Raw genomic sequence first — 23,646 nt, forward strand, 5'->3', positions numbered from 1 at the left:
TTCTTCCTATATATACATCCCATAATTCAACAGTATCTAGCACAGCTTCTGTTAAAAGCTGCTTCTATATGTACCCGCTCCCCTAGCTTAGCTACATGTACCAAAGCTTTAGATACTACTTTTAGACCAAGTAGCTAAATAACTAGAAAAAGAAGTACTTGTATACTTGGACTGTATTTGACCGCCACCTACTTCTTTGTAACCATGTCCTGGTTGCGCAGTATCACCATGTTCCTGAAGCTCCTCAGCATCACGGCTCTCCTGCTGATGCTCTCGGTCCAGAACCTGCACGGCTCGGCTCTAACGGCCGCGTCTTCCTACGAGTTCACGGCCTACAGGATGCAGCAGTACAACACGGCGCAGCGTAAACATGGTGAGTAGGAAGAGGCCACTATAGGAATTCACCTTTAACACCGTACCTCATGTTGAGTTGTGACACTTTCACTTATCTAACTGTGTGGAGGTTGCCGTGGAGCCATCGTGGTGGCTGAGGCCCGCTCTGCCGACGAGCCGGTGTTGACCCGTCGATGCGTGATCATGAAGGTGTCGGACTTCTGCACCGAGAAGTATCTGGAGGCTCAGAGGCAAAACGCTGCAGCCATTCTGATCCTGCTGCCGAAAAACATGTCCGGAATCCCTCAGGAAGCCATGCAGGTATCGTCATTCTGCTCCAGGTACATTGATTCACCGATAGGTTTTCTCTCTAAAGAGGACCTGAATTCTCGCCCTCAGTCCTTCATGATCAGTGAAAGAGAAGCCTTGCTCATAGAGTCCCTCATCCCAGTCTACGTGGCGTTGGAAGACGAGCAGCTTCTTTACATGTACGACGAGGTCAAGCAGGCGGCTTCCATCAGGACTTCATCAATCATGGTCCGAGGTAAGGCTACAGTGTCCTTCTGAATGTATGGAATGATGTAAATATTCAACGGGGTCCTCAAAGGGCCCAGGTGGTTAAGGTATTTCTACTAACGAAACGCTTGTTTGAAACAAGCAGCACCGAATTGACAATCAATAGATTACAGTCCGCAGACAGTTGATTGGTTCAACTACATGTGCTTGACTGGTTGGAACCGGCACCTGGTATAAAGTCCATTTGAAGGATAGTCCGTTATTCCGCGATCGAAATTGTGTATTGTCTTGACAAAATTAGCCTGGGTGCCATACTTTTTCTACCGGGGGCTCCTACAAAAATAGTCCGGTATCGCTTGACCCTCTTTCGTTTAGAATTCGAAAATTCCCGTCCCAACTGTGGACGAAGGGCGCTGATTGGTCCGTGCTATCTCCGCCCATCGTCAGGGCTTCACCATCATCAACATGGCCTAAGCCCAACACAACAACACGGTCACTAAGGCGATCTGATTGGATCGGGGTATGGAATGGTCATCCAGGGGTCATCCAATCGGAAGAGGCCCAGCCCAGCGTGCACCACGTGATGCCTTCATTACCTGATTTCGAATTCCAAACGGAAGCAGGTAAAGGGATCCCAGACTATTTTTTTTAGGGTAGCGAGTGTAGGAGCCCCGGGTAGAAAAAGGACGGCACCCATACTAGACCAAATGGCCTTGTTTCAAATCTGGATAGAAATTATTTAACTGGAATACTTGACTCAACAGTTAAGATGTCCAGTAGATCAACAGCTTTCAGTTAAAAAAAATCAGAGAACCTGTGTCTTTTACCGAGTGCAGGTAGAGGTCTTCGATGTCACAGTGACATTCGGCTGTCTTAGCTTTTGGACGCGAATGAACAAACGATTGGACATCAATTCAAATCGTCTTGAGAAAAGACAAAGCAGTGACCACTAATCCCAAACTCCCATGCGGTGTTCCAAAGCTAAGGTGACCCTGTAGTCGAAGCAAAGAATAAATCACAAAAATGAAATGAAAGTTAAAAAGGCCTTAAAACAGCGGACATTGACAAATGTCTTCTAGAAATAGTGACCTCTAACAAAGGCACAAGAAACTACTGTATATTGACATGTGCAAAAGAGTCCAGTCACAGTCTAAATACAAGATACAAGTCAGTGATGACAAGAGAACCTGGCAAAAAAACCTTAAAGGGCACCTATATGCTGATTGAGGGGTCTCTTAACTTGTTCTAGGACCTCTATTATACTCATCAGTATGTTTCTTTTTGCACAAAACTCTCATTTAATAAAGATACTAACATTAGAAAATACTCTTAAGCCCCGCCCACTTAAAATGGGCTGTTTTACCTGAGAGAAGTCTCATCCAAGCAACCACGCCCACTCTGCTCTTATTGGTCACAAAAACACAAGTTGCATTCAAGGACTCACGTAAATTTCAAAATCACCCCTGAAACTCCCGTTTTGTATATTAAAAACGAATCATAAAAGTAAGGTTTGCTGCTTAATGTACACATCACAAAAACACCTAAAGGCAGAAGTAACTCTCACCATGTTTACATAAATATTTATTTTGTTTCAAGATTAACATGTAGGTTCTTAACTGATTTAGGGCTTCTAGGGGAGGACACTTCCACCAGAGTGACATCAGAGTGTTTAATTTAATCTTGTTTGAGGAGATTTCAGACGGGGGAGAACTTTATTAAGTAATAACTTCAAAACGGAGCAACGTCATGATGAATGACCTACTGCATTTTGAAGAGGACGACTTCAACATGTGATAAATCAGGAGAGTTGGCTTTTCACATTAGGTGCCCTTTAAATGCACAAAATGGCATCAGCATAAAACTGGGAGGAAAAAAAAAACGAGGAAACATTTTTAAATTTTGGACGTGACGGTATATATTTTCAGGAGAGAGCTGTAACTCAACCACGTTAAACCCGTTCCTGCAAATAATCAGGGGTGAATCCCTTCTGAAGTTGAACTGTAAAAGTACAAATGAACAGAGTTGTTGATGACTATTTGACTTGAGTGCTACATTGATACACTTTCTTTCCTGCAGTACTTCGAAGTATGATCACAGCGACAGCCTTTCAGATTTTGGTGAGCAACAGCGCGCCGCTCAAAGCCTTCAGCGACACCACTTTTGTCACCCTGGAGGTAAAGAACGCTCGTCGTCATCGTCTTCACAGTGAGGGACGAGCTAACAGAGTGTGTTTCAGGGAGTCCTACCCGGAGCCGGCGATGACGTGCCAACGATCGTGATCACGGCTCACTACGACTCGTACGGACTCGCACCAGTGAGTGAGAAGTGAAAGTAGTACTTTGAACTATCTAATGAACCCGATGAGTTCAATGAAGTTCTTATTTCCAGTGGTTGTCTTATGGCGCCGACTCCAACGGCAGCGGGGTCGTCATTTTGTTGGAGCTCGCTCGCCTATTTCAAAAGCTCTACAGCAGCTCGAGCACTCGCCCCCCGTGAGTCCTGACCGTCGTTACGAACCGCAGCTATGGTGATGCCAACGGCTTTATTTCGCAGTTTTCATCTCCTGTTTTCCCTGGCGGGAGGAGGAAAACACAACTTTATCGGCACGAAGAGGTGGATCGAAGAGAACCTCGATCACGCCGGTGAGTTCCGATATCAAAGCGTGGAGTCGCAAGTTTGTTTGATCCCTTCCTTCCTTGACTAGTAAAACTGGAGTCCGTTCCGGTCGCTCCAACACGCCGTCACTTCCTGTCACCGGGTCTTAATTCTTCGCTTTGTGGAGAGAAATGGTCAATGCAGAGTGTCACGGGTCGTTTATTCGCCGCTTCAAGTCAAACAAAATACAAGCTTTACGATCGATAGGTCGCACTTTCTCCCGGCGATTTTACAGGTCAATAGCCCCGGGCAGAAACGGTCTCGAACTGTAGAAACATCGCTATATTTAAGGCAAATTTCCAGGCCGGGAGGTCCTCCCCCTATCGCTATATTGGTTCCTTCAAGCTTCCTGTGCCACGATCCCCCGCGGAGAGCACTTCCCAATTTGTTTCCTTTTATAATCATTCATATGTTCTTGGGTGGGGGTTTCTGTCTCCTAGACCCCCCTTCACGGATGTGTCCCGCTTAGTTCTTTGATCCACGACCCAAGGTGTGAAAAGGCAGACAAACAGACGTTTTTAAATAACCGGTGTCGTATCTCTAATTCTGTTCCAAGCTTGTCTTGAGTGAAATGTTCATTGTGAATGTGTATTCAAATGTTTAAGCTCTTAGATGAAGCGAGTAATTTATACTTTATATTTTGATTATCTTTTAGCGTTAATTTAAGTATGGCGTATACGTATAGTGTATAATCATTTTTAATCCAACACTAGAGTCCAGCCTCCTGCATGACAACGTGGCGTTCGTCTTGTGCCTGGACACCCTGGCTAATGGAGATGAGCTGCACGTTCACGTGTCCCGTCCACCCAAGCCGGACACGCCACTTCACTCCTTCATTCAGCAGCTGCAGGAGGTAAAGAGTGTCACTCTTTGTTCTGCAACTTCTTCTCTTTAACCGTGTGGATTGGTGCCTTAGGTGGTCTCCTCCAGGTTCTCGTGGGTCAAGACCGGACTGGTCCATAAAAAGATCAATCTCGTGGAGTCCACAGTGGCGTGGGAACATGAGCGTTACAGCCTGCGCAGGATCCCCGGGTTCACTCTGTCGCACGTGGAGGACCCCAAGTCTGAGCTCCGAGGGTCCATCCTTGATGGCGCGTGAGTCTAGGAGAACACATTTACCTACGCAAGGTGCTGATTCTTAACGAAGATCATCATTGATCCTCACAGGTCTCAAGTCGACTTCAGGAAGCTGAAACGTAACGGAATCATCATCGCAGAAGCTCTCGCTCGGTTTATGTATAAACTCTCGGACAAGGTGAGGAGGAACATAATTCTACTGTGGAACGATTCAGCCATATAACTTTTTCAATATTCATTTTGAAAGGGCTCTCCGAAGGATTTGCAGATCTTCAAGGGCCAATTGGTGAGCGCTTCTTTGTCCATTATCTACCAGCAGAGGGAGATGTTGAGTCCCTTATAGATAAATTAACAGGACAAAAAGAAAACATAAATATACTTAAAGATCCGTAAAAATGGAAAAACAACGTTTCTTTGTCCAAATAATTTTCAGAATTGAGAACTCAAATTCCATAAGTTTGTGCTGCAACTAATATTTTTACATAACATTTATTTTTCATTAATTTCTTTAATTTGTTTAAAAAAAAAGAAAAAGATTGTGATGTTAGTTTATTTACCAATTTAAAAATATGTTTTAGTTCTGAACAAAGTAAGATATTTTTTATATGTTATGCTATTTATAGTAATTGACATTCTGTTACATATATAATAGTTTAAGAAAGTTTTTACAAGTTTGTTTATTAAATATATATATTTTTTAATCATACTTTTTTTTTCAATTAATGAATTATACTGGAATAGAAAAACATATTTAATATTAAATCAGGATTGAAATATCAAATTAAATCCAATAAGAGTTACATTTACTAAATAAACAAGTGTATTTGTTATGTTAACATATAATATTGGTAGAATGTAGAAAAATAATCATGATATTAATATACAACAATGTATTGTTTAATAAACTAATACATTATTAATAGGATATATAGATGAAATGAATTTTCAAAACTTCGCTAAAATCTAAAAGGCTATTTTAACAGTTTTATTAGATAAAAAAATACTTTTTAGTGAAAGGTTGTAAAATGGTTGTTTTATTAACCAAAACAAATGCTGACATAATTGTTAAAAATACATTTTTCAAAAAACACTTTACAAATTATTTGTGTTTGTATCGGTAAATGTCTGGAAATAATTATTAATATAATATATAATTATATTATTATAATAATCAACTTTGAAAGAAAATGAAAGTTGGGGAATTTAATTAAATATAGCAAACATGAGAATTTACTGAAATACTTAGACCAACATGATTTTAAATATGAACAAATTAATATTAGTCCACAGCTGTGTTTTTTATTTATTGGGAGAATAAAAACACATTTAAGCAAAATATTACTCGTTGAAAGAAAACGTTAACGATCCAAATTTTTAAATCAATTTCTTTTAGTTTTTTTGGAATAAAAGACAATATTTCGATTTTTCTGATCCCAGTTCTTGTACATTGGCTCGTTCCAGGACTTCCACGACGGCCGGATGTCCAGCCTGATGTCCTCCCTGACCGCTCTGCCTCGCGCCACACAGCTGCTGGACAAGGAACCGGGTCAGATGATGCTCATCAACACACTGGAGCAGGAGCTCAAGCATTACCTGCAGCAGGTCCACAGACACACCTTCAGACAGGACAAGAGGTGAGGCCTAAAGCACCTCAAGTTCGGTTGAGATGAGGTCACTTTTTCCACCTCGACCTCAAAACACGTGTCCTTCACAGAGACCCCGACATCACCTTCTTCGACCAGATGAACCAGCCCATCGTGATGTACAGGTGAGGAGAGTTTATGACATGTTTATGTGGGACTCTGACACTTTTTCTTCTTCTTCTTCTTCTTCTTCTTCTCCACAGAGTCAAACCTGCTGCCTTCGATCTCTTCCTCGGAGGATGCATCGCAGCTTATCTGGGGATCGTTTACTACGCAATTCAGGTTCGTTGGATCCTGTGGACAAACGTGTGAGTGAGGAAACTGGACTGATACTCGTAATCTTTTGCAGAACTTTGGTTTCGTCTACACAAAAGTCAAAGCTGCGGCGAAGACAAAGGCCTGTAAATGAAGTGTGTGCGTTTCTCCTCTAGTGGCATCATTTTTGTCGTCAGATGTGTTGTATTGTTTTGGAGCCCAAATAATTTGACAAGAACTTTTCTATCTTTTGTGTCTGTTTCTTTGTTCCCCTTCAGTTTTTTTTTTTAAAAAAAGCAACCTTTATCAACATCTTCTCTTGTTCACAAGAAAGAAAAGATTGTTTTTAACATGAAAAGTATATTTTTGCTTTAGACTTTTGTTTTGGTACAATTTAAAAGAAAACAAAATGGGTTATAAAGAAAAATAAGTTAAGTCATAGGCAAAAAGGCATGGTGGCTTCCACTTAATAATAATTATTAAAATGTTAACATTTTAACAAAATATTTGATAAAAATAATACTCACAACAATTATGAAGATAAAACCACAATAAAAAAAAATTCTGGAGCTTGTCTTGAATGGAAGATCGACTCTTTTCGGGTCTTCATTAATGATGCGAGTAAGAGTGGAGAAAGAGCTGAGCCAAAAGACAAATCTCCCCATTACCTGTATATGTCTGCTCTCACCTGTAGTCTCCAACCTTAACAGAAACTACACAATTGCAGATTAAAGGGTTAAAGCTGATCTTTTGATACATTACAGTTCCTTATCTTTACTTTTACATGTTGCCAGGATGTTATCTACTGGTCTGGGAACAGTGAGGAGGCCCCGGGGCGAACGCGGGAAACACCGTATGGAAAAATGTAATATTTAAGACTACGATTTTTTATTTATTTAAGTAAATAACATTTGAACTTTTTGGAAACTCGCGGCACTGACACATTCTTAATTGTTAGGACCAATTTAAACTTTTAAAAAAGTAAATCCACTTTCTTTAGTTCTTCAGATCTCTCCACCCCTCCCCCCGCCTCTTCATCATCTTCTGCAGATTTTGATTTTGCTGTCAGACACCAGCAGCCGTTGTCACTGACAAGTCTGTGAAGCAGTGAAGACTCCGGTCTCCCGCAGAGCCTTGAATTATTGATAACAATGTCACACACGGACCGTCGTGACCCCAGAGCCGGAGAGCCGGCTGTTCTCCTGACAGGCCACGTCTAGAACCGACGACAGGATTAAGAATATGCGTAAAGATGAAAAGTTGTTGAGACACATAATTAAAGGTAGAAAAGGTGAATAACATCCATGACAAGGGAAACTATTACAAACTGAAAATGTAAAAGTATTTATACAAAGGGTTGTGTTTCCATAATAACTTGAAGGTCTTCAGTTTTAATTTTTTAATTTCATGCAGAAATTTAGCTTATAACCATCAATGATTTACCTTAAAAGAAAAATCCCATTTCACATCAATTTGTTTTGTTTCATTTTTCTCTTTTAAACATTTATTTCTCACATTCTCACAACACATCATTGCTTTTACTTGTATTGGATATTTGTACGTTATATTTTATACAATGAAAAGGTTCCCACAGTTTATTTTTCTCCTATTTGTATTTAATTTTGTTTTAATGTTTTCTATTCATTTGAGGCCAATTTTTCTGTTGTTGAGTTTGTTTTTTTTCTTCTATTTATTGGGAATATAATTACATTTTTGCACTTAAAAAAAAAAGTTTGTTAAATTTATTGTCAGTTTCTTTATCTTTATGATTTAAAAAAAAAAATCGGAATTAAAGTTTTGTTTAAGACATATTTTTCATGCCATTATTGCAAAAATTAAAGCAAATTAAAAAAAAAAAGGAGATTTTATTCCCTGAGTTTTTTCTTTCTTTCAATTTCCTAATTCCCGGTTGGTTTGGAAGGTTTGTTTTACTGGATCAGTTAGAATAAACAAGTCGGGGTTCTCTCAAACACAAGGAGGAAGAACAAAAGGAGTGTCTGTTACCTGTGGGGCAGAAGTAGGTCATGAATCTGACCCCAGGTAGGATTGTCTCTGCAGGGGGTCGGTGCTTAACATAGATTAGCGCTCAGGTACATGGTGGCGTCTGGAGTCAGCAAATATGTAATGAGTGCTGGAAAATGATATATGTATGAGTGTATCGAAGGCGTTATCATGAAATGGAATAATTCAGTGTTGAGTCGTCACGGGAACAGAGGCTTCTGTGATGACCAGGGAGGAGCCAGCAGGTGACACACCACAGTCTGGACAGACCTCACCTGCAGGCAGGTCAACATGGCTCCTCAGCTTTATCTGACCGTCTACAATGAGCAGTTCGCTTCTCCAGGCAAAGTCAAGAGAGTCCAGCTACGACCACATTCTGCCCACCGCAGGAACAACCCCCAACCACAGCCGGTGAGAAACACCTTTAGAATACTTAGTCACAAGTTTATTTTCATTATTTTACAAGCTCTTAAATATGAATTATCCATAGGCAAACTCATTTTTTTAATCTTGAGTTGGTTATCCTTTAAATTTTATTTTATTGTTGTTATATTTTCTAATAGTATTTCACCACACTTTTGCAGGATTATTCACTTCAGAATCCATCAGATGGCGCTCTCTGTTCAGTGATAGTGGGGTTTGACTAGTTAAAAACTTAAGATTGCACATGTGCTTTATGAGGTTTGCAATATGAGTGTTTTTTGTTAGCTAGGCCTAGCATACAAATAGTTAAGCATAGCAAAGCACAGTAGTAAGCAATTACTATAATAATAATAATAATAATAATAATAATAATAATAATAATAATAATAATAATATAATTTCATACAGTGGGTGTTCAAGCAAAAATAAAGGAGCAAAGATATAAAATAGAGTAATAAAAGAGTAATAAATCAGGTTAAATATGACAAAGTTTTTATTTAATTGTATTTTGTCAACCTTTAATAAAAACAAGTCTGATATAAAATAACTTGTTAAATATTTGTCATGTTTATTTTCTTTTTTTTTAGCGGTACTAAAACAAAAACCCTATCTTTCAGAGACTTGATGACAAGGATGAAAAAATGCAAAATGAGTGGGTTTCTACATGAACTTTGACCTTACAGGTCTGGGCTAGAATAACATAGTTAAGTAAAGTACGTTATTGTTTTTCAAAGTGTCATACAGTTTGCCACTATGATGCAGTATTTTGTTGTCTTGTGTATTGTACGACATGCAGCAAGTATTGTTACTTCCATAAGTACAATGAAGACTACACGTGTACTAGGTTCTCAATATGAATGTTTTTTTTAGGACTTTTTATTTCCTCGTAATCTGAAGTCCGGCTTCAAATATTCACACCATCCATCCCTCCTGCGACCCCCGGTGGACACCAGGGGTCCTCTGTTCCCTCCGGTCAGACACTTGTCGTTCCACGGTCCGGTCCGGACGGGACCAGCAGCAGACGGAACCGGAGCGGACCCTGACAGACCCCAGTCCTCCGTCGAGGCGCTGCCCTCTGTCGGTGGAAACAAGAAACTGCAGTTCTCGGAGCCTCCTGCCGCCAGGTTAGAATCGATTTAATGAAAGACTTAATATGAAATAAATCAAATAAATGAAAATATACTGACTTGTCTTGATCTGCGGCAGAATTGAAAACCTCTCCCGCTTCCTGCCGCAGCAGATAAGGTGAGTTGTTACACACAGTGACGTCATCTGAATTCCTGATGACGACAGAAATAAAACAGGCAGAAAGATGCTGAGCACAGACTCACAACAAGACCTCAGACCAGCAACACGGTGAAGCACCACGTGATGTCGCCACACAGAAGGTGAGACGAGGTCAAATATCAAGATATATTAATAGATTTATTTTTTCTTCTCTCCTCAGTGGCTGCTACAGCTGCTTCCATGTCGTGAACCGGTACCAGGCTGGACATTACACCATCCACCCCGAGTTTGTGTCCGAATTATCTCCCTAAAAAGATGACATTATGACCACCCCATTAACTCCTTATGTTTCCGAGTGAAATCATATTAAATAATAAAAAAAAAGTGGTTAAAAATATCTAAGAATACGAGTGTTTTTTAAGCTTTTTAATTTTATTGTTAACAATCCCGTACGGCAGGAGTGGTATATTAAAATTCTTCAAGGGCCACATTCAATTCTGTGAATGTTGTTAGGGGCCGTCAAGCAAAAATAAAGCGGGAAAATCCCTAAAGAAAAAGGACATTCGTCGTTGACTTTTATTAAGCTTAATAAGCTGCAATTTATTCTTATATATATGAGTTGTTTTTCAAAACATTTCTTCAACTAACTTATGTGAAAATGTAAATGAATAATAAATACAAAATACACTTTTTAAATGCATTAGAACCATTTATACATGATCATGCTTCATTATAAACCGAACGGCCGTTTAGGCGGAACTACAGCTCCCAGAATGCAGTGCGAGCGTGTCGTCATAGCGCAGCAACGTGTTTTCTTCACTCCTCAATGGACTCTGGCAGCGAAGTTTATGTTTGGAGCTCACGAAGGCGCTGCTTGTCACACAGGTATGTAAACATATTGAGTTACACGACCAGAGATATTAAGTGTTTTGCTCTTTAAAAGTGTTTTTTCCGCTTTCTTCAGCTTCTGTTGCGACACTGAGGTAGTAACGGTTTAAGTTAGAAATCTGAGTGACGAGGATAGTACTGTACTGGAGACACTGTTTACTCGTTTATTCGACGTGTTTAACAGATTAAAAATGACGTTCTTTCACCTTTAAATGACACATTATTATAGTACAAATATGGATGATAAGCTTGCATTAGTTTGGTGGACTGAGCTCGTGTCACTGGTTGGAGATAAACATCATTCGTATTCTGCAGAAAAACACTTTTTTTCTCAGACCTCTGTCCAGACGTTATCAGCAGCTATGTTTGCTGTCCACAGACAGGAAAGATAATAAACCGCTGAAATGACAACTACTCGTTTCTACGAGAGAAAAGCAGTTTAGTTGTGGAGTTGAGTTCACTGAGAGGTCTTTTGTTCTGTGAATGTCTTTGACTGTCTTTCCTTTTACAATGGAATTAAACTGCAGCTGGCCATGTTTTTGTTTTTTATCAAGACTTGCTGTCACTTTTGCACTCATGATGGTCACCACATGACCACACTAGTAGCCCACAGGCATGTTCTAAAAATACATTGTTTCATTGAATCTCTCATAATAAATTACACCCTCATGTCCACTGAGGGTTTGTATTATTTTCAGAGAAATCCAATGACTTTTTAGAGTTACAGGCTAAAATGCTTAATTTAAAATTTAACTAGTTTTCAGTTGTTTTTTGTATTCGTCCAAAACAACACTTCCAAATCAAATAACTCTGTGGGTGTCGCCTGTAATTTAAGTAAGTAAGTAATTTTTATTTGTATAGCGCTTTTCCAGACCAGGGTCACAAAGCGCTTAAACAATCAAAACAATATTCAATAAAGTATACACTTTAAAGGCAATATAAAACTGATAACACAAGTGGAGTTCCAGAAAATCAAGGAAAAGCCTGAACAAATAAAAACATCTTAAGATGTTTCTTAAAGGAGTCAGTAGATCATCAAGCGCAAAGAGAGAGGAAGATCATTCCAAAGCTTAGGAGCAACATTCTGGAAGGATTTCTCTCCTCTGGTCCTGAACCGTGTGGGGTTTATAGAGCGCTTTTCCAGACCAGGGTCACAAAGCGCTTAAACAATCAAAACAAAACTCAATAAAATATATACTTAAAAGATCAAGATAACACCGAGAACAACACAGGAGTTTCAGAAAATCAAGGAAAAGCCTATAATATAATATATATAATATAATAGACCATGCATCTTTTATTCCTTTAAAAGTGAGTATCAAACTGGTGGCGTTAAGCTTGTAGTAAACAACGGAACCAAGGACAATGAAAAAACACTTCATATTGTAGTGACGTTATATTTATGTATACTGTAAGTACATGCTGCATAGGTCCTTGCATCTTTATGGATATCTATGTTCATTATACAAACCTGTTTTCAACCATGACGTTGTCCACTATGATGATGATGTGTTCACTAATGTAAATGCAGTGGTTCCTTGTTTACAGTTACAGGTCCGCTTTATTTATTTAGTTATCCATGAAAATTTAAAACCCTGTTCAAGTACAATATACACTTATATTTGATAACAATGGGTTTTACTCACCATTGAAGACTGTAAAAAAAAAGCGTCAAAATTAATGCCAAAACTTCTCCAGAAAACAAATAAAAAGAGAGGATTTATGCATCTCATGGTGTGGAAAACAGGTTCTTATTGGTACATAAAAAACTCTGAATAACTTGACAGGCTTAAAAACGATATACTGACCATCTCTTGTATTACTGGTTTTAAAAAAGAAACAAAGACATGTTTTTATAAACGAATTGACAGACAATACAAAAAGGTCCTTTCACAAAACGCAGAGCTTAACAAGAACTGTAGAATAAACATTACTAGCCCCTATATTACACATTAATATCCAAATGGTTATGTTCACACTGCAACACATCAGTGCAGTTTTCACATTTAGTTTCAGATAAAAAAAAGTTTTTTCTCTGCATCCCTCCTCCTTGTTACACTTTCCCCTCCTAAGGTACAGTAATTGTTTTCAATACGTTAATCAATTACGCCTCATCCAGAGACGGAACTCTGAGCAACAAACTGCTACTTCCTGTTAATTAATGGCAGGTTGTGTTATCACTTCTGTTGTTAGGGGAAATCTATACCAAGCCTGGTTGAACACAGAATTAGTCCATTAGATTGCTAATTAATAGCAACTTTTTTTTTTCTTCCTTCCTTTTTTTCTTTTTTCTTTTTTTTTGCTATCGACCTCAGCTGCCAGCTTGGACTGCAGGGGTCAGTTTGGTTAGAACTAGTCGGCAACCTGCGCCGCCAGAAAGGACTGCTCGGCTGCGTTCTAATCTAATCTGTTCTGATTCGCTCAAGCCATAATTACAAACATCAGGATCCTTGCGGAGGGGAAGGTTTCAGAGCCTGCCCGCCGCACATGGACATGTGTCCTCTGGTTAATGTGTAATTGGTTGCCAGCACTGAATGGTTGCTTTCAGTTAGACCAGCTCAATGGAGCGTAAAGTTTAGCATGCGTCCCTCTCGCTCCCTTATTTTGGCAAAGCTCTAAAGCCAAAAATCCCTCTTCTGCCACTTCCTCGCTGCCTCACATACAGATGAGTTCGATCAGGGGAACTTGAATTACTGCAGGGAACGTCCACTCCATCCTCTTATAGGTAATTGGCAGTAGATTTGTTTTGTTAAATCTCTAACACATCTTTTAAGTTTACATCCTGACAGTTTTAAAACCTCTAAGTGCACAGAAATCAATTCGGGCCTCAGTCCACAGCTGAACCTGACAGAGGCTTGAACAAATGCACAAACGCTTAATTGAAGCATAAGTCACCTTTTCTTTTTTTTTTAAGTCTTAAAGTAATAGTAAAAGTCACTCGATCTACTCACGGACTAGGGATTATATTCAGAGTAATCTGAGTTATAGACAACAATATAAGAACATTTCTAATGACCTGAGCTCTGGTGTCTTCATCCCACTTAGAAACATCCATATACCTCCATACTGCTCGTCTGTAATGTCTACCTTATATTGAAACCTCGACAACATTTTTAAAGTAAAAAAACTTAAACAATCTTAAAGGGCTAACATGCTACGCAGACAGGAAATACTCGGGTAATAATCGTGACCACTTACAGTATAGTTGTAAAAATACAAAAATTTCAGTGGCTGATAAAAGTAATTTTTTCCTATAATTGGATACTTTTCCAAACCATTGTTTAAAGAAAGTAGCATCTACTTTAAAGAACACAACTTTGTTAAATAAACAAAACTAACAATCAATCATTTTAACTTCAAAAATAAACAAAAGCAACAACTATTATACATTCAAACACTGTTGAGCAGCCTTCAAGTATAAAAACAAACTTTGAAACGTTCAAAAGTGTTTGTTGGTTACCGAATTTGAGGGCAACGTAGGCCGGTTTTTAATGGTTAATATTTACTCCACATTCATCTGCTTTAGATCCACAGTATTTCCAAATGTGACTTGACTGGAAGGTTTATCAACAAGACCACCAGTGTTGTTTTTTCACTTCAGAATCCATTGTTTTTAAGACGACAGAGGTTCTTCTACAGCGCTCATAGTTTGCACTCACATGGCACTTGCAGTACCAAAACAAAGTAGTTATTGTATTTTTAGTGTGCTGGTACCGAATTGGCACCAAAGTATCAGTTCTTGTGAAAACCCAAGCTTCCAGTGTAGACAGCAGAAATTTAAGATGAAGACACACGAGCACTAGTCATTTCATTAAAATGGATGTATTACTCTTGAAATAATCCCACCATTGGTCGACAAAAAGGTGAGTAGAAAATTAGGGAATTTAGAATTTTTTGGTGAACTATCACTTGAAGGTTAGGTTTAGAATGTTTCTACTACTTAGGGTAACACCTCTGAGAGGATGATAATGATTGGGTGCTGCCAGACCTTTGCACAATTCAAAGATAATAACTCTGACAGTCCAGTCCCTGGATTTAAAACTCTCTTTCAGGACCTGTAACGCCACCTATCTAGTCTGAAAGGAGCATGTTTGAGTCTGAAAACTACCATCTAGTAAGACTTACCTCAGCACACATTTCAGATTCATGTGACAAACTTTTAAGGTCACTTTGAGGAAAAACCCTATTTCTCGAGGTATTCTAAAATCCGCAAAAATGTTATTCATCTGTATGTTTATGTACCTTGATAATCTGTGAGAGTGTGTGTGGAAGGAAAACGACACAAATGTTACAAGAATAAAGTTGACCTTCCTGTTCATAGATGTTTTTTGAAATAATAATAATAATAATCCTACTTGTTTTCATGCTTACTCAGTTTAACTGTGCATCATTTGTTTCTGTTTTGTTTCAGAAGCTAGCTCAAAAAGGAAAAAAAAGACATTCCCTGGTCAACAATCTCCATGACGTGTAGAATAACCACCAGAACATTCGGTCATAAACCAGTTTAAAAGATGTACCAGGTGGTTCCAGGGGGAGCTGGAGGCACCATTACAGATGTCATCCCCAAACAAAAACGCAGCAAAGTCACCCGTCCACTGGTCGGAGCCGGAGTAATTGGACTGCTGCTGGTCATTGCAGCAGTGACCGCTTGGTGTTATTTCATTGCCTCGCTGCGAAAAGCTGAGCTGCTAAAAACTCAGCTGTTGGACCTTAATAAAGATGGATACATTATCCGAAATCAGGGGGGATCCATTGTTTTCAGGATGGATTTCAGGTAGGTGCTAATTAAATACTTATTATTTAATTATGTTCATATGTGGCTGTACATTATTGAAAGAAAATGCTCCAAGGCAGTCTACTTTACTTTTTAGGAAAAGGACAAGTTATATCTTCAATTCATACACTGTATAAACAATCATATATTTGCAGGTCCGGAACACTGGATTTGGACTCTTGCACTAAAGAAGGAGAGATGCTCAGCTGTAGCAAAACGGCTGACAGAAAGCTCAACTTCTTCATTGAGACGGTGCGACCCAAAGACACAGTGCAGTGTTATCGCGTTCGCTGGGAGGAGCTGGTTCCGGACATCTCCGTCGAACACGCCATGACGTACAAGTTTGCTCATTGGTATGGCGGTGCCGTGTCAGCGATTCAGCACTGGCCGATTTCCCTCTCTGGGCAACAAGCTCCTAAACCATTTGTCACCAGTGACATCTACACAAACCGCAATGAATTTGGGGGGATTCTGGAGAGCTACTGGCTGTCATCCAATGCCACAGCTATTAAGATCAATAATTCAGTGCCTTTCCATCTGGGCTGGAATGACACGGAGAAGACCATGTACTTTCAGGCTCGCTACAACGACAGTCCATTTAAAGCGGACCCGGGTGAGGCGCCTTGTGCTGAGCTGAGCTACAGAGTGTGTGTCGGACTGGATGTTACGTCCATTCACAAGTACATGGTCCGCAGATACTTCAACAAGCCTAATAAAGTTCCTTCCCAAGTCATGTTCAGCCACCCGATATGGTCCACCTGGGCTTTACACAAGACTGACATTGATCAGGAGAAAGTTTTAAAATATGCTGAAAATATTCTGCAGTATAAATTCAACTGCAGCCACTTGGAGATAGACGACCGCTACACCCGGCGATATGGAGAATTTGAATTCGACCCGATCAAGTTTTCGAATGCGTCGGCCATGTTTCAGAAATTAAAGTCCGATGGGTTCAAGGTGTCCCTCTGGATTCACCCTTTTGTAAACTACGAGTCTGACAACTTTCACACTTGTGTGAAGAGAGGGCTGTTGGTCCGCGAGCCCATGGGGGAGCTGCCGGCCCTGGTGCGCTGGTGGAACGGTGTAGGTGGCATAGTGGACTTCACCAATCCAGAAGCTCGCGATTGGTTTGCATCCCAGCTACGTTACCTGCGCTCAAAGTACGGGGTTGTTTCTTTTAAATTCGATGCCGGTGAGACCAACTACTTACCCTGGAAGTTCAGTACCAGGACTCCTATCCGAGACCCAAGCTTTTTCACCCGCCGCTACACAGAGATGGCCATTCCCTACAACGATCGAGCAGAGCTTCGTAGCGGCTACCAATCTCAGAACATTTCCTGCTTCTTCAGACCGATTGACAGAGACTCCGTGTGGGGCTACGAGCTGGGCCTCAAATCTCTTATTCCCACCGTGCTCACCATTAGCATCCTGGGCTATCAGTTTATTCTCCCTGACATGATTGGAGGGAACGGCTATCCCCACCGCACGGAAGGAAACGGATCATTGCCCGATCGAGAGCTTTACATCCGTTGGCTGGAGCTGTCCGCATTCATGCCGTCCATGCAGTTTTCCGTCCCCCCCTGGGAATACGACAATGAAGTGGTCGAAATCGCTCGAAAATACACTGCCCTCCACCAGAGTCTTGTAGCGCCGCGGGTTCTGGAGCTGGCTAGCGAGGTGCTGCATACGGGAGACCCAATCATACGCCCCTTGTGGTGGATCGCCACCGGTGATGAAACCGCTTACAAAATTGATTCGCAATTTCTGATCGGAGACGACCTGATGGTTGCTCCAGTCTTGGAGCCCGGGAAGCAAGAGCGGGATATCTACCTCCCCGCTGGCCGCTGGAAGAGCTATAAAGGAGAGCGATATGACATCAAAGAACACATGCACCTCACAGACTACCCCGTCGATTTAGATGAAATAGCTTACTTTCTTTGGGTGTAGAAAGAACGGATGATGCCCACAGCTGCCTAAACCGTCCTCAACATGCCTATAAACATCATTGAACTCCTTTTTTTCAGATTTTTTTTATAACAAAACAAGCACATTTTACTACAAGTGGTAGCTGCTCTCAAACGGAGAGGCTTGAAAATTAATTTTTAATTTTGCAAGATGTAATGGGGAAATTACCATCATGTCAGCACATGCAATGAAAAGGGATTATGAACATTGTGAATGTATTTTGATGCTTGACTCTGAAGTTGCTCAGTTGAGTAAATGGCCGTTTATCTGCCTTTTATCTTTGTTTTTTTGGCAGGAATATTCTTCACTTATCAAAGTAAATGTTCACAGACGGCTAAATAATATGCATATCCTCAGGTTATCTCAGGTTTATACTAATGACTTTTCAATTCATCTCAATAATAAATACCAATGTAATAATAGTAATCATTACATAAAAGGCAGCACAATAAACACATGCACAGCTTTAACAAGCTTGTCTGTTTAACAATTGTATTACGACGATGATATGCATGTTACCTTGGTTTGATTTTGTCGCTCTAGCATTTTTAAAAAATGCGCTATGACTGAGTCATTTGCTTTCTTGTTCCAGGGTGAACTAATTGTTTTAAATAGTGATAATTCAATGTCACTATGAGATTATTACTGTTCAATAACGGTTTAAATAAAACAAGATGCTTAGAACATCATGCCAACAACTCAAATGATGCAAATAAGCAAACATAATATTTTTTAAGAACGTTTATACTTCTGTATAATAGGACTGCTACCATTTTTTTTTTCTGACTCTTGCTTCTGCTTTATTATTGAGGAACAATGTGAAATGCAAGCTTGTGAAATATGACACGTGTGCTCCGGAATCTTGTTATTGTTGTAGTTCCAATGATGTGGTTGTTGTGTGTGTGTGTGTGTGTGTGTGTGTGGCTGTAAATTAACCAAACATTGCATCTAATGGAACGAGGAATTGTTTATCTTTGATTTCACTCTAGTGGCTTGTTTTATATTTTGACAATTCTATTTGCAAACAAAAAAAACGGGAATCTCAAGGACAACATCTCTGGCCATGGATTAAGCTTAACTGCAATTCACTGGTCAATGGAAATGTCTGTTTTACCGGCTTATATAAGATGAACCTTTTTCATTTGGTCACACAGGAGGAACTCCCAAGTAAAACCAGTGCTCCCATCGCTCATTGAGCAGAGCCAGTGGAGGGACTTCTTTTAGGATGCCCCCTGGACGCCTCCCGTGTGAGACACTCTGGGCATGTCCAACTGTCAGGAGGCTGTGAGGCATACCAATAACACAACAGTTGGATTGTAAATCCCTGGAAGAGCTGCAGAACGTTTGTTGCCCTACAAATATTAGAATATATATTGCAGCAAAAATGAAAAAAAAAACAACTAGTTAATATCACTCTGTAGTAAATGATATTGTCGCTTATTAACCTTTGAAAAATCGACATTGTCGATGCAAAAATTTGAACCTTGATCTGGTGAGAGATTACTAAAGGTGTGTTCAAGGTCAAACACATATTGATGGTGTAACTATGGTTACAACATTTTATTTAATTTTAGAGCCCACTACCTGGATTATACAGAGGCTTACTCTATTGAGCTCGAAATAAGATGATCAGCGTATCATAACATTTAAGAACATTTGATCATGTGCTTTCTGGTACAGGAATGACAAAAGGCTACAGTAAAAAAAAAAGCAACAACAAACTATTTCACCAGTACAACTCGGTTTCTCTTCGGTAAAAACAATTGTACTTGAGAGGCTTGTGGATCTGAAAAAGAAACGTGGTTTGTTTCTTGATTTCTTTTTAGCAGAGAATTCGATCAATATTCTTTATCAACACGGCAACGGTGATAACATGACAAAACAATCCAGATGAGTGAGCGAAAGCACTTTATCAATAGTTCTGTTGTTGCACTTGCAGATTAAGACCTGCCAGGCACCGGAGCCTTGTGATGTTATAGACTCATCTAGCAATCTAAGCAGTCTTCTCTTTTTTTTTTTATAGTCCATGTCAGTCAAGTGATAATCGTTCCGGGATTTGATCTTTTAGTACAATGAAAAAGCTTTTGCAGTGTGTGAGACGCCATCAGTATCAGGGAAAAGTCGTATATTAAGTCCTTTTCTGGTTCACAGATGTTTAGATTGCACATCAATTTCTCTGGTCTCTCCTCTGCCAGACTTCAGGCTGGTTGCTGAGCTCTATTCCCTCTCTGTCCTGCATGAGTCAGAGCTACCTGCAGGCGAAGGGAACAATCTGGCACGTCGGTCGGCCTTCGTACAGGGCCGTTATAAATATCAAATGAAAGCATATATATTTTCACAGCGTGCTTTAAAGTCTGGACATTAATATTTATGGAGCGCGTTGCCACTGTCTACGCCTCCGGCCTTGTATGTGCTGCATGTTAACGTTGCATATTTATACTTTTTCTTTTTTGTTGTCGAGCGAGAGGGAGAAGAGATTCCCGGTAATTAATGATACTATGTTTGTCTTTCTCTCACTCGTGTGTGTTGACAAAGTGCCGAAAAATTAACCCCAGCGGGTTTTCTATGTGCCTTCTAAATTGCTTGCCGCCACTATTTATAGATGTTCTCGCCCGAGCCGTCGGGCCGGGATGAACGTCGAGCGCTATTTTTGTCACAGAACTCTTTAATGACGAGACTGAATCTTGAATGTTGCTTTTTTTTTTCTTCCCTATAACTTTCTGGCCTCATTGTTTTCCAGCTTTTGCACAAGATTTTTTGCAATACTGTGAGTTAATACTTTTTCAGTGTATTTGAATATCTTAATAAACATGGGAAAAATCTGACATCTTGTTTTGTTTAGTAGATTTCAACAATCCTCACAAATACTGTAGCCTTCCACTTGAAACCATTCACCAGTTGACTTTCTATTGATTAAAAATGAATAAATGTATTAAATAAGCAACATTTTATTTAATTTTATATGTTTTTTCGTGTGTGCGGATCAAGTTATTTTTTTACAACAGCATTTTACCTCATTCTTGTGTGTCAAACAATACGATTTATTTTTACAGGGGGAGTTAAAGCGTTGTGGCATTGTGTCCCTGAGCAAGACACTTCATCCTGATTGTTGGGCTTGAGCACTGCGTCGCAGCCTACTCCCATCAGTGTAGGATTGTGTGTGTAAATGGGTGAATGCATAACTTGGTGTAAAGAGCTAAATAAGTGTAGAAAAGCTCTATATAATTAAGTACCATTTACCTTGCAAAGTCAGTGGGTTAAAAGGAACCGCAACAATAAGGTAGAAATTAATAAATGTAATGGAAAATATACATATTTTTATAACTAGATAATAAATGTTTTTGGTAAAGCAACAATGAAGAAATTCTGAAAAGAAAAAACAGTAAAAGTCAAAATGTGAAGAAATCATTGTTTCAAAAATAAAAAAGTTTTACAAAAAAAACTATATGGAAAATTCAAATAACGAACCCCAAAACAAATATTATGCACTAAATATATTATTAAAAAGGTAAAATAAGAAATGCATAAAAATGAACAAGGCTTCAACTTGAAGACGAAAACAACCCATGATGTTGAGATGGTCATCTTTGCTGAAGTGAGGATTGAAAGCCAACATCTGCTGCATCACGTCTCTCCATCAAGAGCCTGAAAGCCCAAAACAAGGTCGTGACACGAGGTCAGGGAGTTGACCGAGCAATCAGCGCTCCAATAAAACCTGTAACCTTTTATGAGTCTGCAATATATGAAAACTAATGTGCAGCAACCGAACGACGCCCTTGAGGGACTTATTCAACTTTCTCATGCCGACTCATCGTCGGGCAATAATGACCATGTGATGAAACAATCGTGCAGGTTATTTGGAGGCTGCATTCGGATCAATAAATCATCTGATGGCTCCAAATTTGAGGCCAGAGATCGTTCAGCGGTTTTAGAAAAAAAAACTCAAAGCCGCATATTTGGAACTGAAGAGTTTTACATTGTGTTTTGAGCTAAACTGGGAGTTCATTTCATTGGGATACGCCTCAGATGTAGCTTACATTATTCTCCATCGCCTCATCTTTCTGCGGAATTGATCCTCGGTGCTGCCGGTGCACGGTGGACACGCACTCATTGATTAGCTGTCACTGTGCTGCTGCGGATCAATAGTATTTGTTGTTTTGCTTTCTGCAATCATATTGTTTGTTTCTGCCCATCCTTTCACAGGGCCGGCTGTAAGATGAGATTTATCGGCTGTTTTTCAAGTCTCTGGGCTGAGAAATGTCGGTTGTCACCGCGGCGAGGAGGATAACCGAGTGTGACCATCGGCTGGAGCTGATGTGATTAGAGCAGAAGGTTCTGGTGGCAAACCGTCCCGGTTCTGTTCTGTTACAGTGAAAAACTGATTGATGGTGATGGTCTGATGAAGCTTCATGAAACAGTGTCATGTTGCTTAGAGGTCAGTAGGTGGCGCCATCAGTAAAAATGATGTGATGTTTCATTAGAACAGTTGTTCAAAACGAAGGAAAATGGTGCAGAGACCGCCATCTAGTGGACTCTGAAAATGATGACACTGCTTCATGAAGCTTCATCAGACCATTACTAGCTACTGGGTACAGTGTCTCAGAATTCATACCTTTTATCTCCGGGCTTATGTGTTTGGATTACTTTTAGATCACATTAATTTAATTTTTTTATTATGTTCTTGATACTAAATTGCATCAAAATAACGTTTATTATATAAAAAGACTTTCATTAATCAACATTACAGGTAAGAGATGGCGTCAGTCACCCATAATAATATGATTTATTATTTAGAGAAACTCTTAAGATTATTTTTAATTGAACTGTAAATCAAAATGGAGGAAATTTGAACTTTTGTAGAATTCTTGTTAGCTTAGCTTGTTCAGAAATTCTCTTAAAATACTTTATATTATAACATAGGGTTGAGTTTATTTATCACAGGAAAGCGTTTAATATTTAAAAAAATCCATTTCAAATGCATTTTCTCATTTGTTAAATGGACGGCATATTGTCCATTGCGGGGATTATTCTGCTTCGTCAAGACCTGTCAAGTTTTGAAAAGGAAAATTAAAATATAATATTCATAAATACTTAAGCCTGGTCTCAGTAAACATGTTTCCATGTGTCTGAGATGATATACAGTATTATAAATGGCTTGGCCCAGATGTTTATTTCCGACAGTATTATCAGTACACTTTGACAAGGGAGTAAATTCACTTATATAACCTTTTTTATTTTTCTTTAAAGTGGTCTAAAAATCTTACATTTGAATGGCGTCATTCCGCTCACGTCCACAAGGGCGCAGTGTTGCCTTGTCGATGACTCGCACCGACGTCAACCGTAGTGGACCATGGGCCAGATGTTATCCATGTCTCTCCTGTGCACGCGCGCACACACCAACCTGTCAGAACACTTCCCCCTTAGTTCTCCACCTGTGAGCCCACCTGTGTGTCCATCTGTGGTGCAGAGACGCCAGTTGTTCTGGTGAGGAGCCAGTGTGTCTCAAGTACCTTCACATAACTTCTTTTCACGAGCCTCGTGTGCTGCCTGTCCTTCCACACTCTGGCTCTTTCATGTCCCTCTTCGCTTTCTGGACCTTTTTTTCGTGGAACTCAATTGCTAATATTGAATGTTTTTTGAAAAAGTCCTGAACGTTATCTTCTGTATTAAAAGTGTCTCTAGTTCCTTTGCTAACATCTGGACCTCTAGTCTGCAACCTTCGCATTTGAAACATCACTTCTATCAGATCAATAAAGATTTGCTATCAAAACAGCTGCATTTTTTTTAAACAAATGTCAGTTTACATTGATTGATGTATCACTATCATTTTAAAAAGGCAGCATTAGCGTTCTGGCAGTGCTCAAGGGAGCTTGATTTCTCCACCACAGC

At 39.6% G+C, this 23,646-nt stretch overlaps 3 protein-coding genes across 3 annotated transcripts; all 3 read left to right on the top strand.

The window, feature by feature from the left end:
* Positions 1-224: 224 nt before the first annotated feature.
* On the top strand, positions 225-6,652 carry LOC148070853 (BOS complex subunit ncln). The gene is made up of 15 exons (XM_087800767.1): positions 225-373; positions 464-654; positions 733-877; positions 2,926-3,023; positions 3,086-3,163; positions 3,238-3,341; positions 3,403-3,491; positions 4,218-4,357; positions 4,421-4,599; positions 4,672-4,759; positions 4,829-4,867; positions 6,043-6,215; positions 6,296-6,349; positions 6,428-6,506; positions 6,574-6,652. The coding sequence occupies exons 1-15, from the start codon at positions 229-231 to the stop codon at positions 6,631-6,633; spliced, it is 1,662 nt and encodes a 553-aa protein (XP_087656893.1). The 5' UTR covers positions 225-228; the 3' UTR covers positions 6,634-6,652.
* A 2,091-nt stretch (positions 6,653-8,743) lies between these two features.
* Positions 8,744-10,441, top strand: LOC148070854 (uncharacterized). Its single transcript, XM_087801113.1, has 5 exons — positions 8,744-8,891; positions 9,774-10,027; positions 10,110-10,148; positions 10,208-10,291; positions 10,351-10,441. The coding sequence occupies exons 1-5, from the start codon at positions 8,772-8,774 to the stop codon at positions 10,439-10,441; spliced, it is 588 nt and encodes a 195-aa protein (XP_087657239.1). The 5' UTR covers positions 8,744-8,771.
* Positions 10,442-10,963: 522 nt separating this feature from the next.
* Positions 10,964-20,582, top strand: myorg (myogenesis regulating glycosidase). Its single transcript, XM_087801196.1, has 3 exons — positions 10,964-11,015; positions 15,430-15,792; positions 15,948-20,582. Exons 2-3 carry the CDS (start codon positions 15,530-15,532, stop codon positions 17,737-17,739), a joined length of 2,055 nt encoding a protein of 684 aa, XP_087657322.1. The 5' UTR covers positions 10,964-11,015; positions 15,430-15,529; the 3' UTR covers positions 17,740-20,582.
* The last annotated feature ends 3,064 nt before the right edge of the window (positions 20,583-23,646 follow it).

Source organism: Callionymus lyra, chromosome 10, assembly GCF_982586985.1.
Source record: "Callionymus lyra chromosome 10, fCalLyr1.hap1.1, whole genome shotgun sequence".
NCBI lineage: Eukaryota > Metazoa > Chordata > Actinopteri > Syngnathiformes > Callionymidae > Callionymus > Callionymus lyra.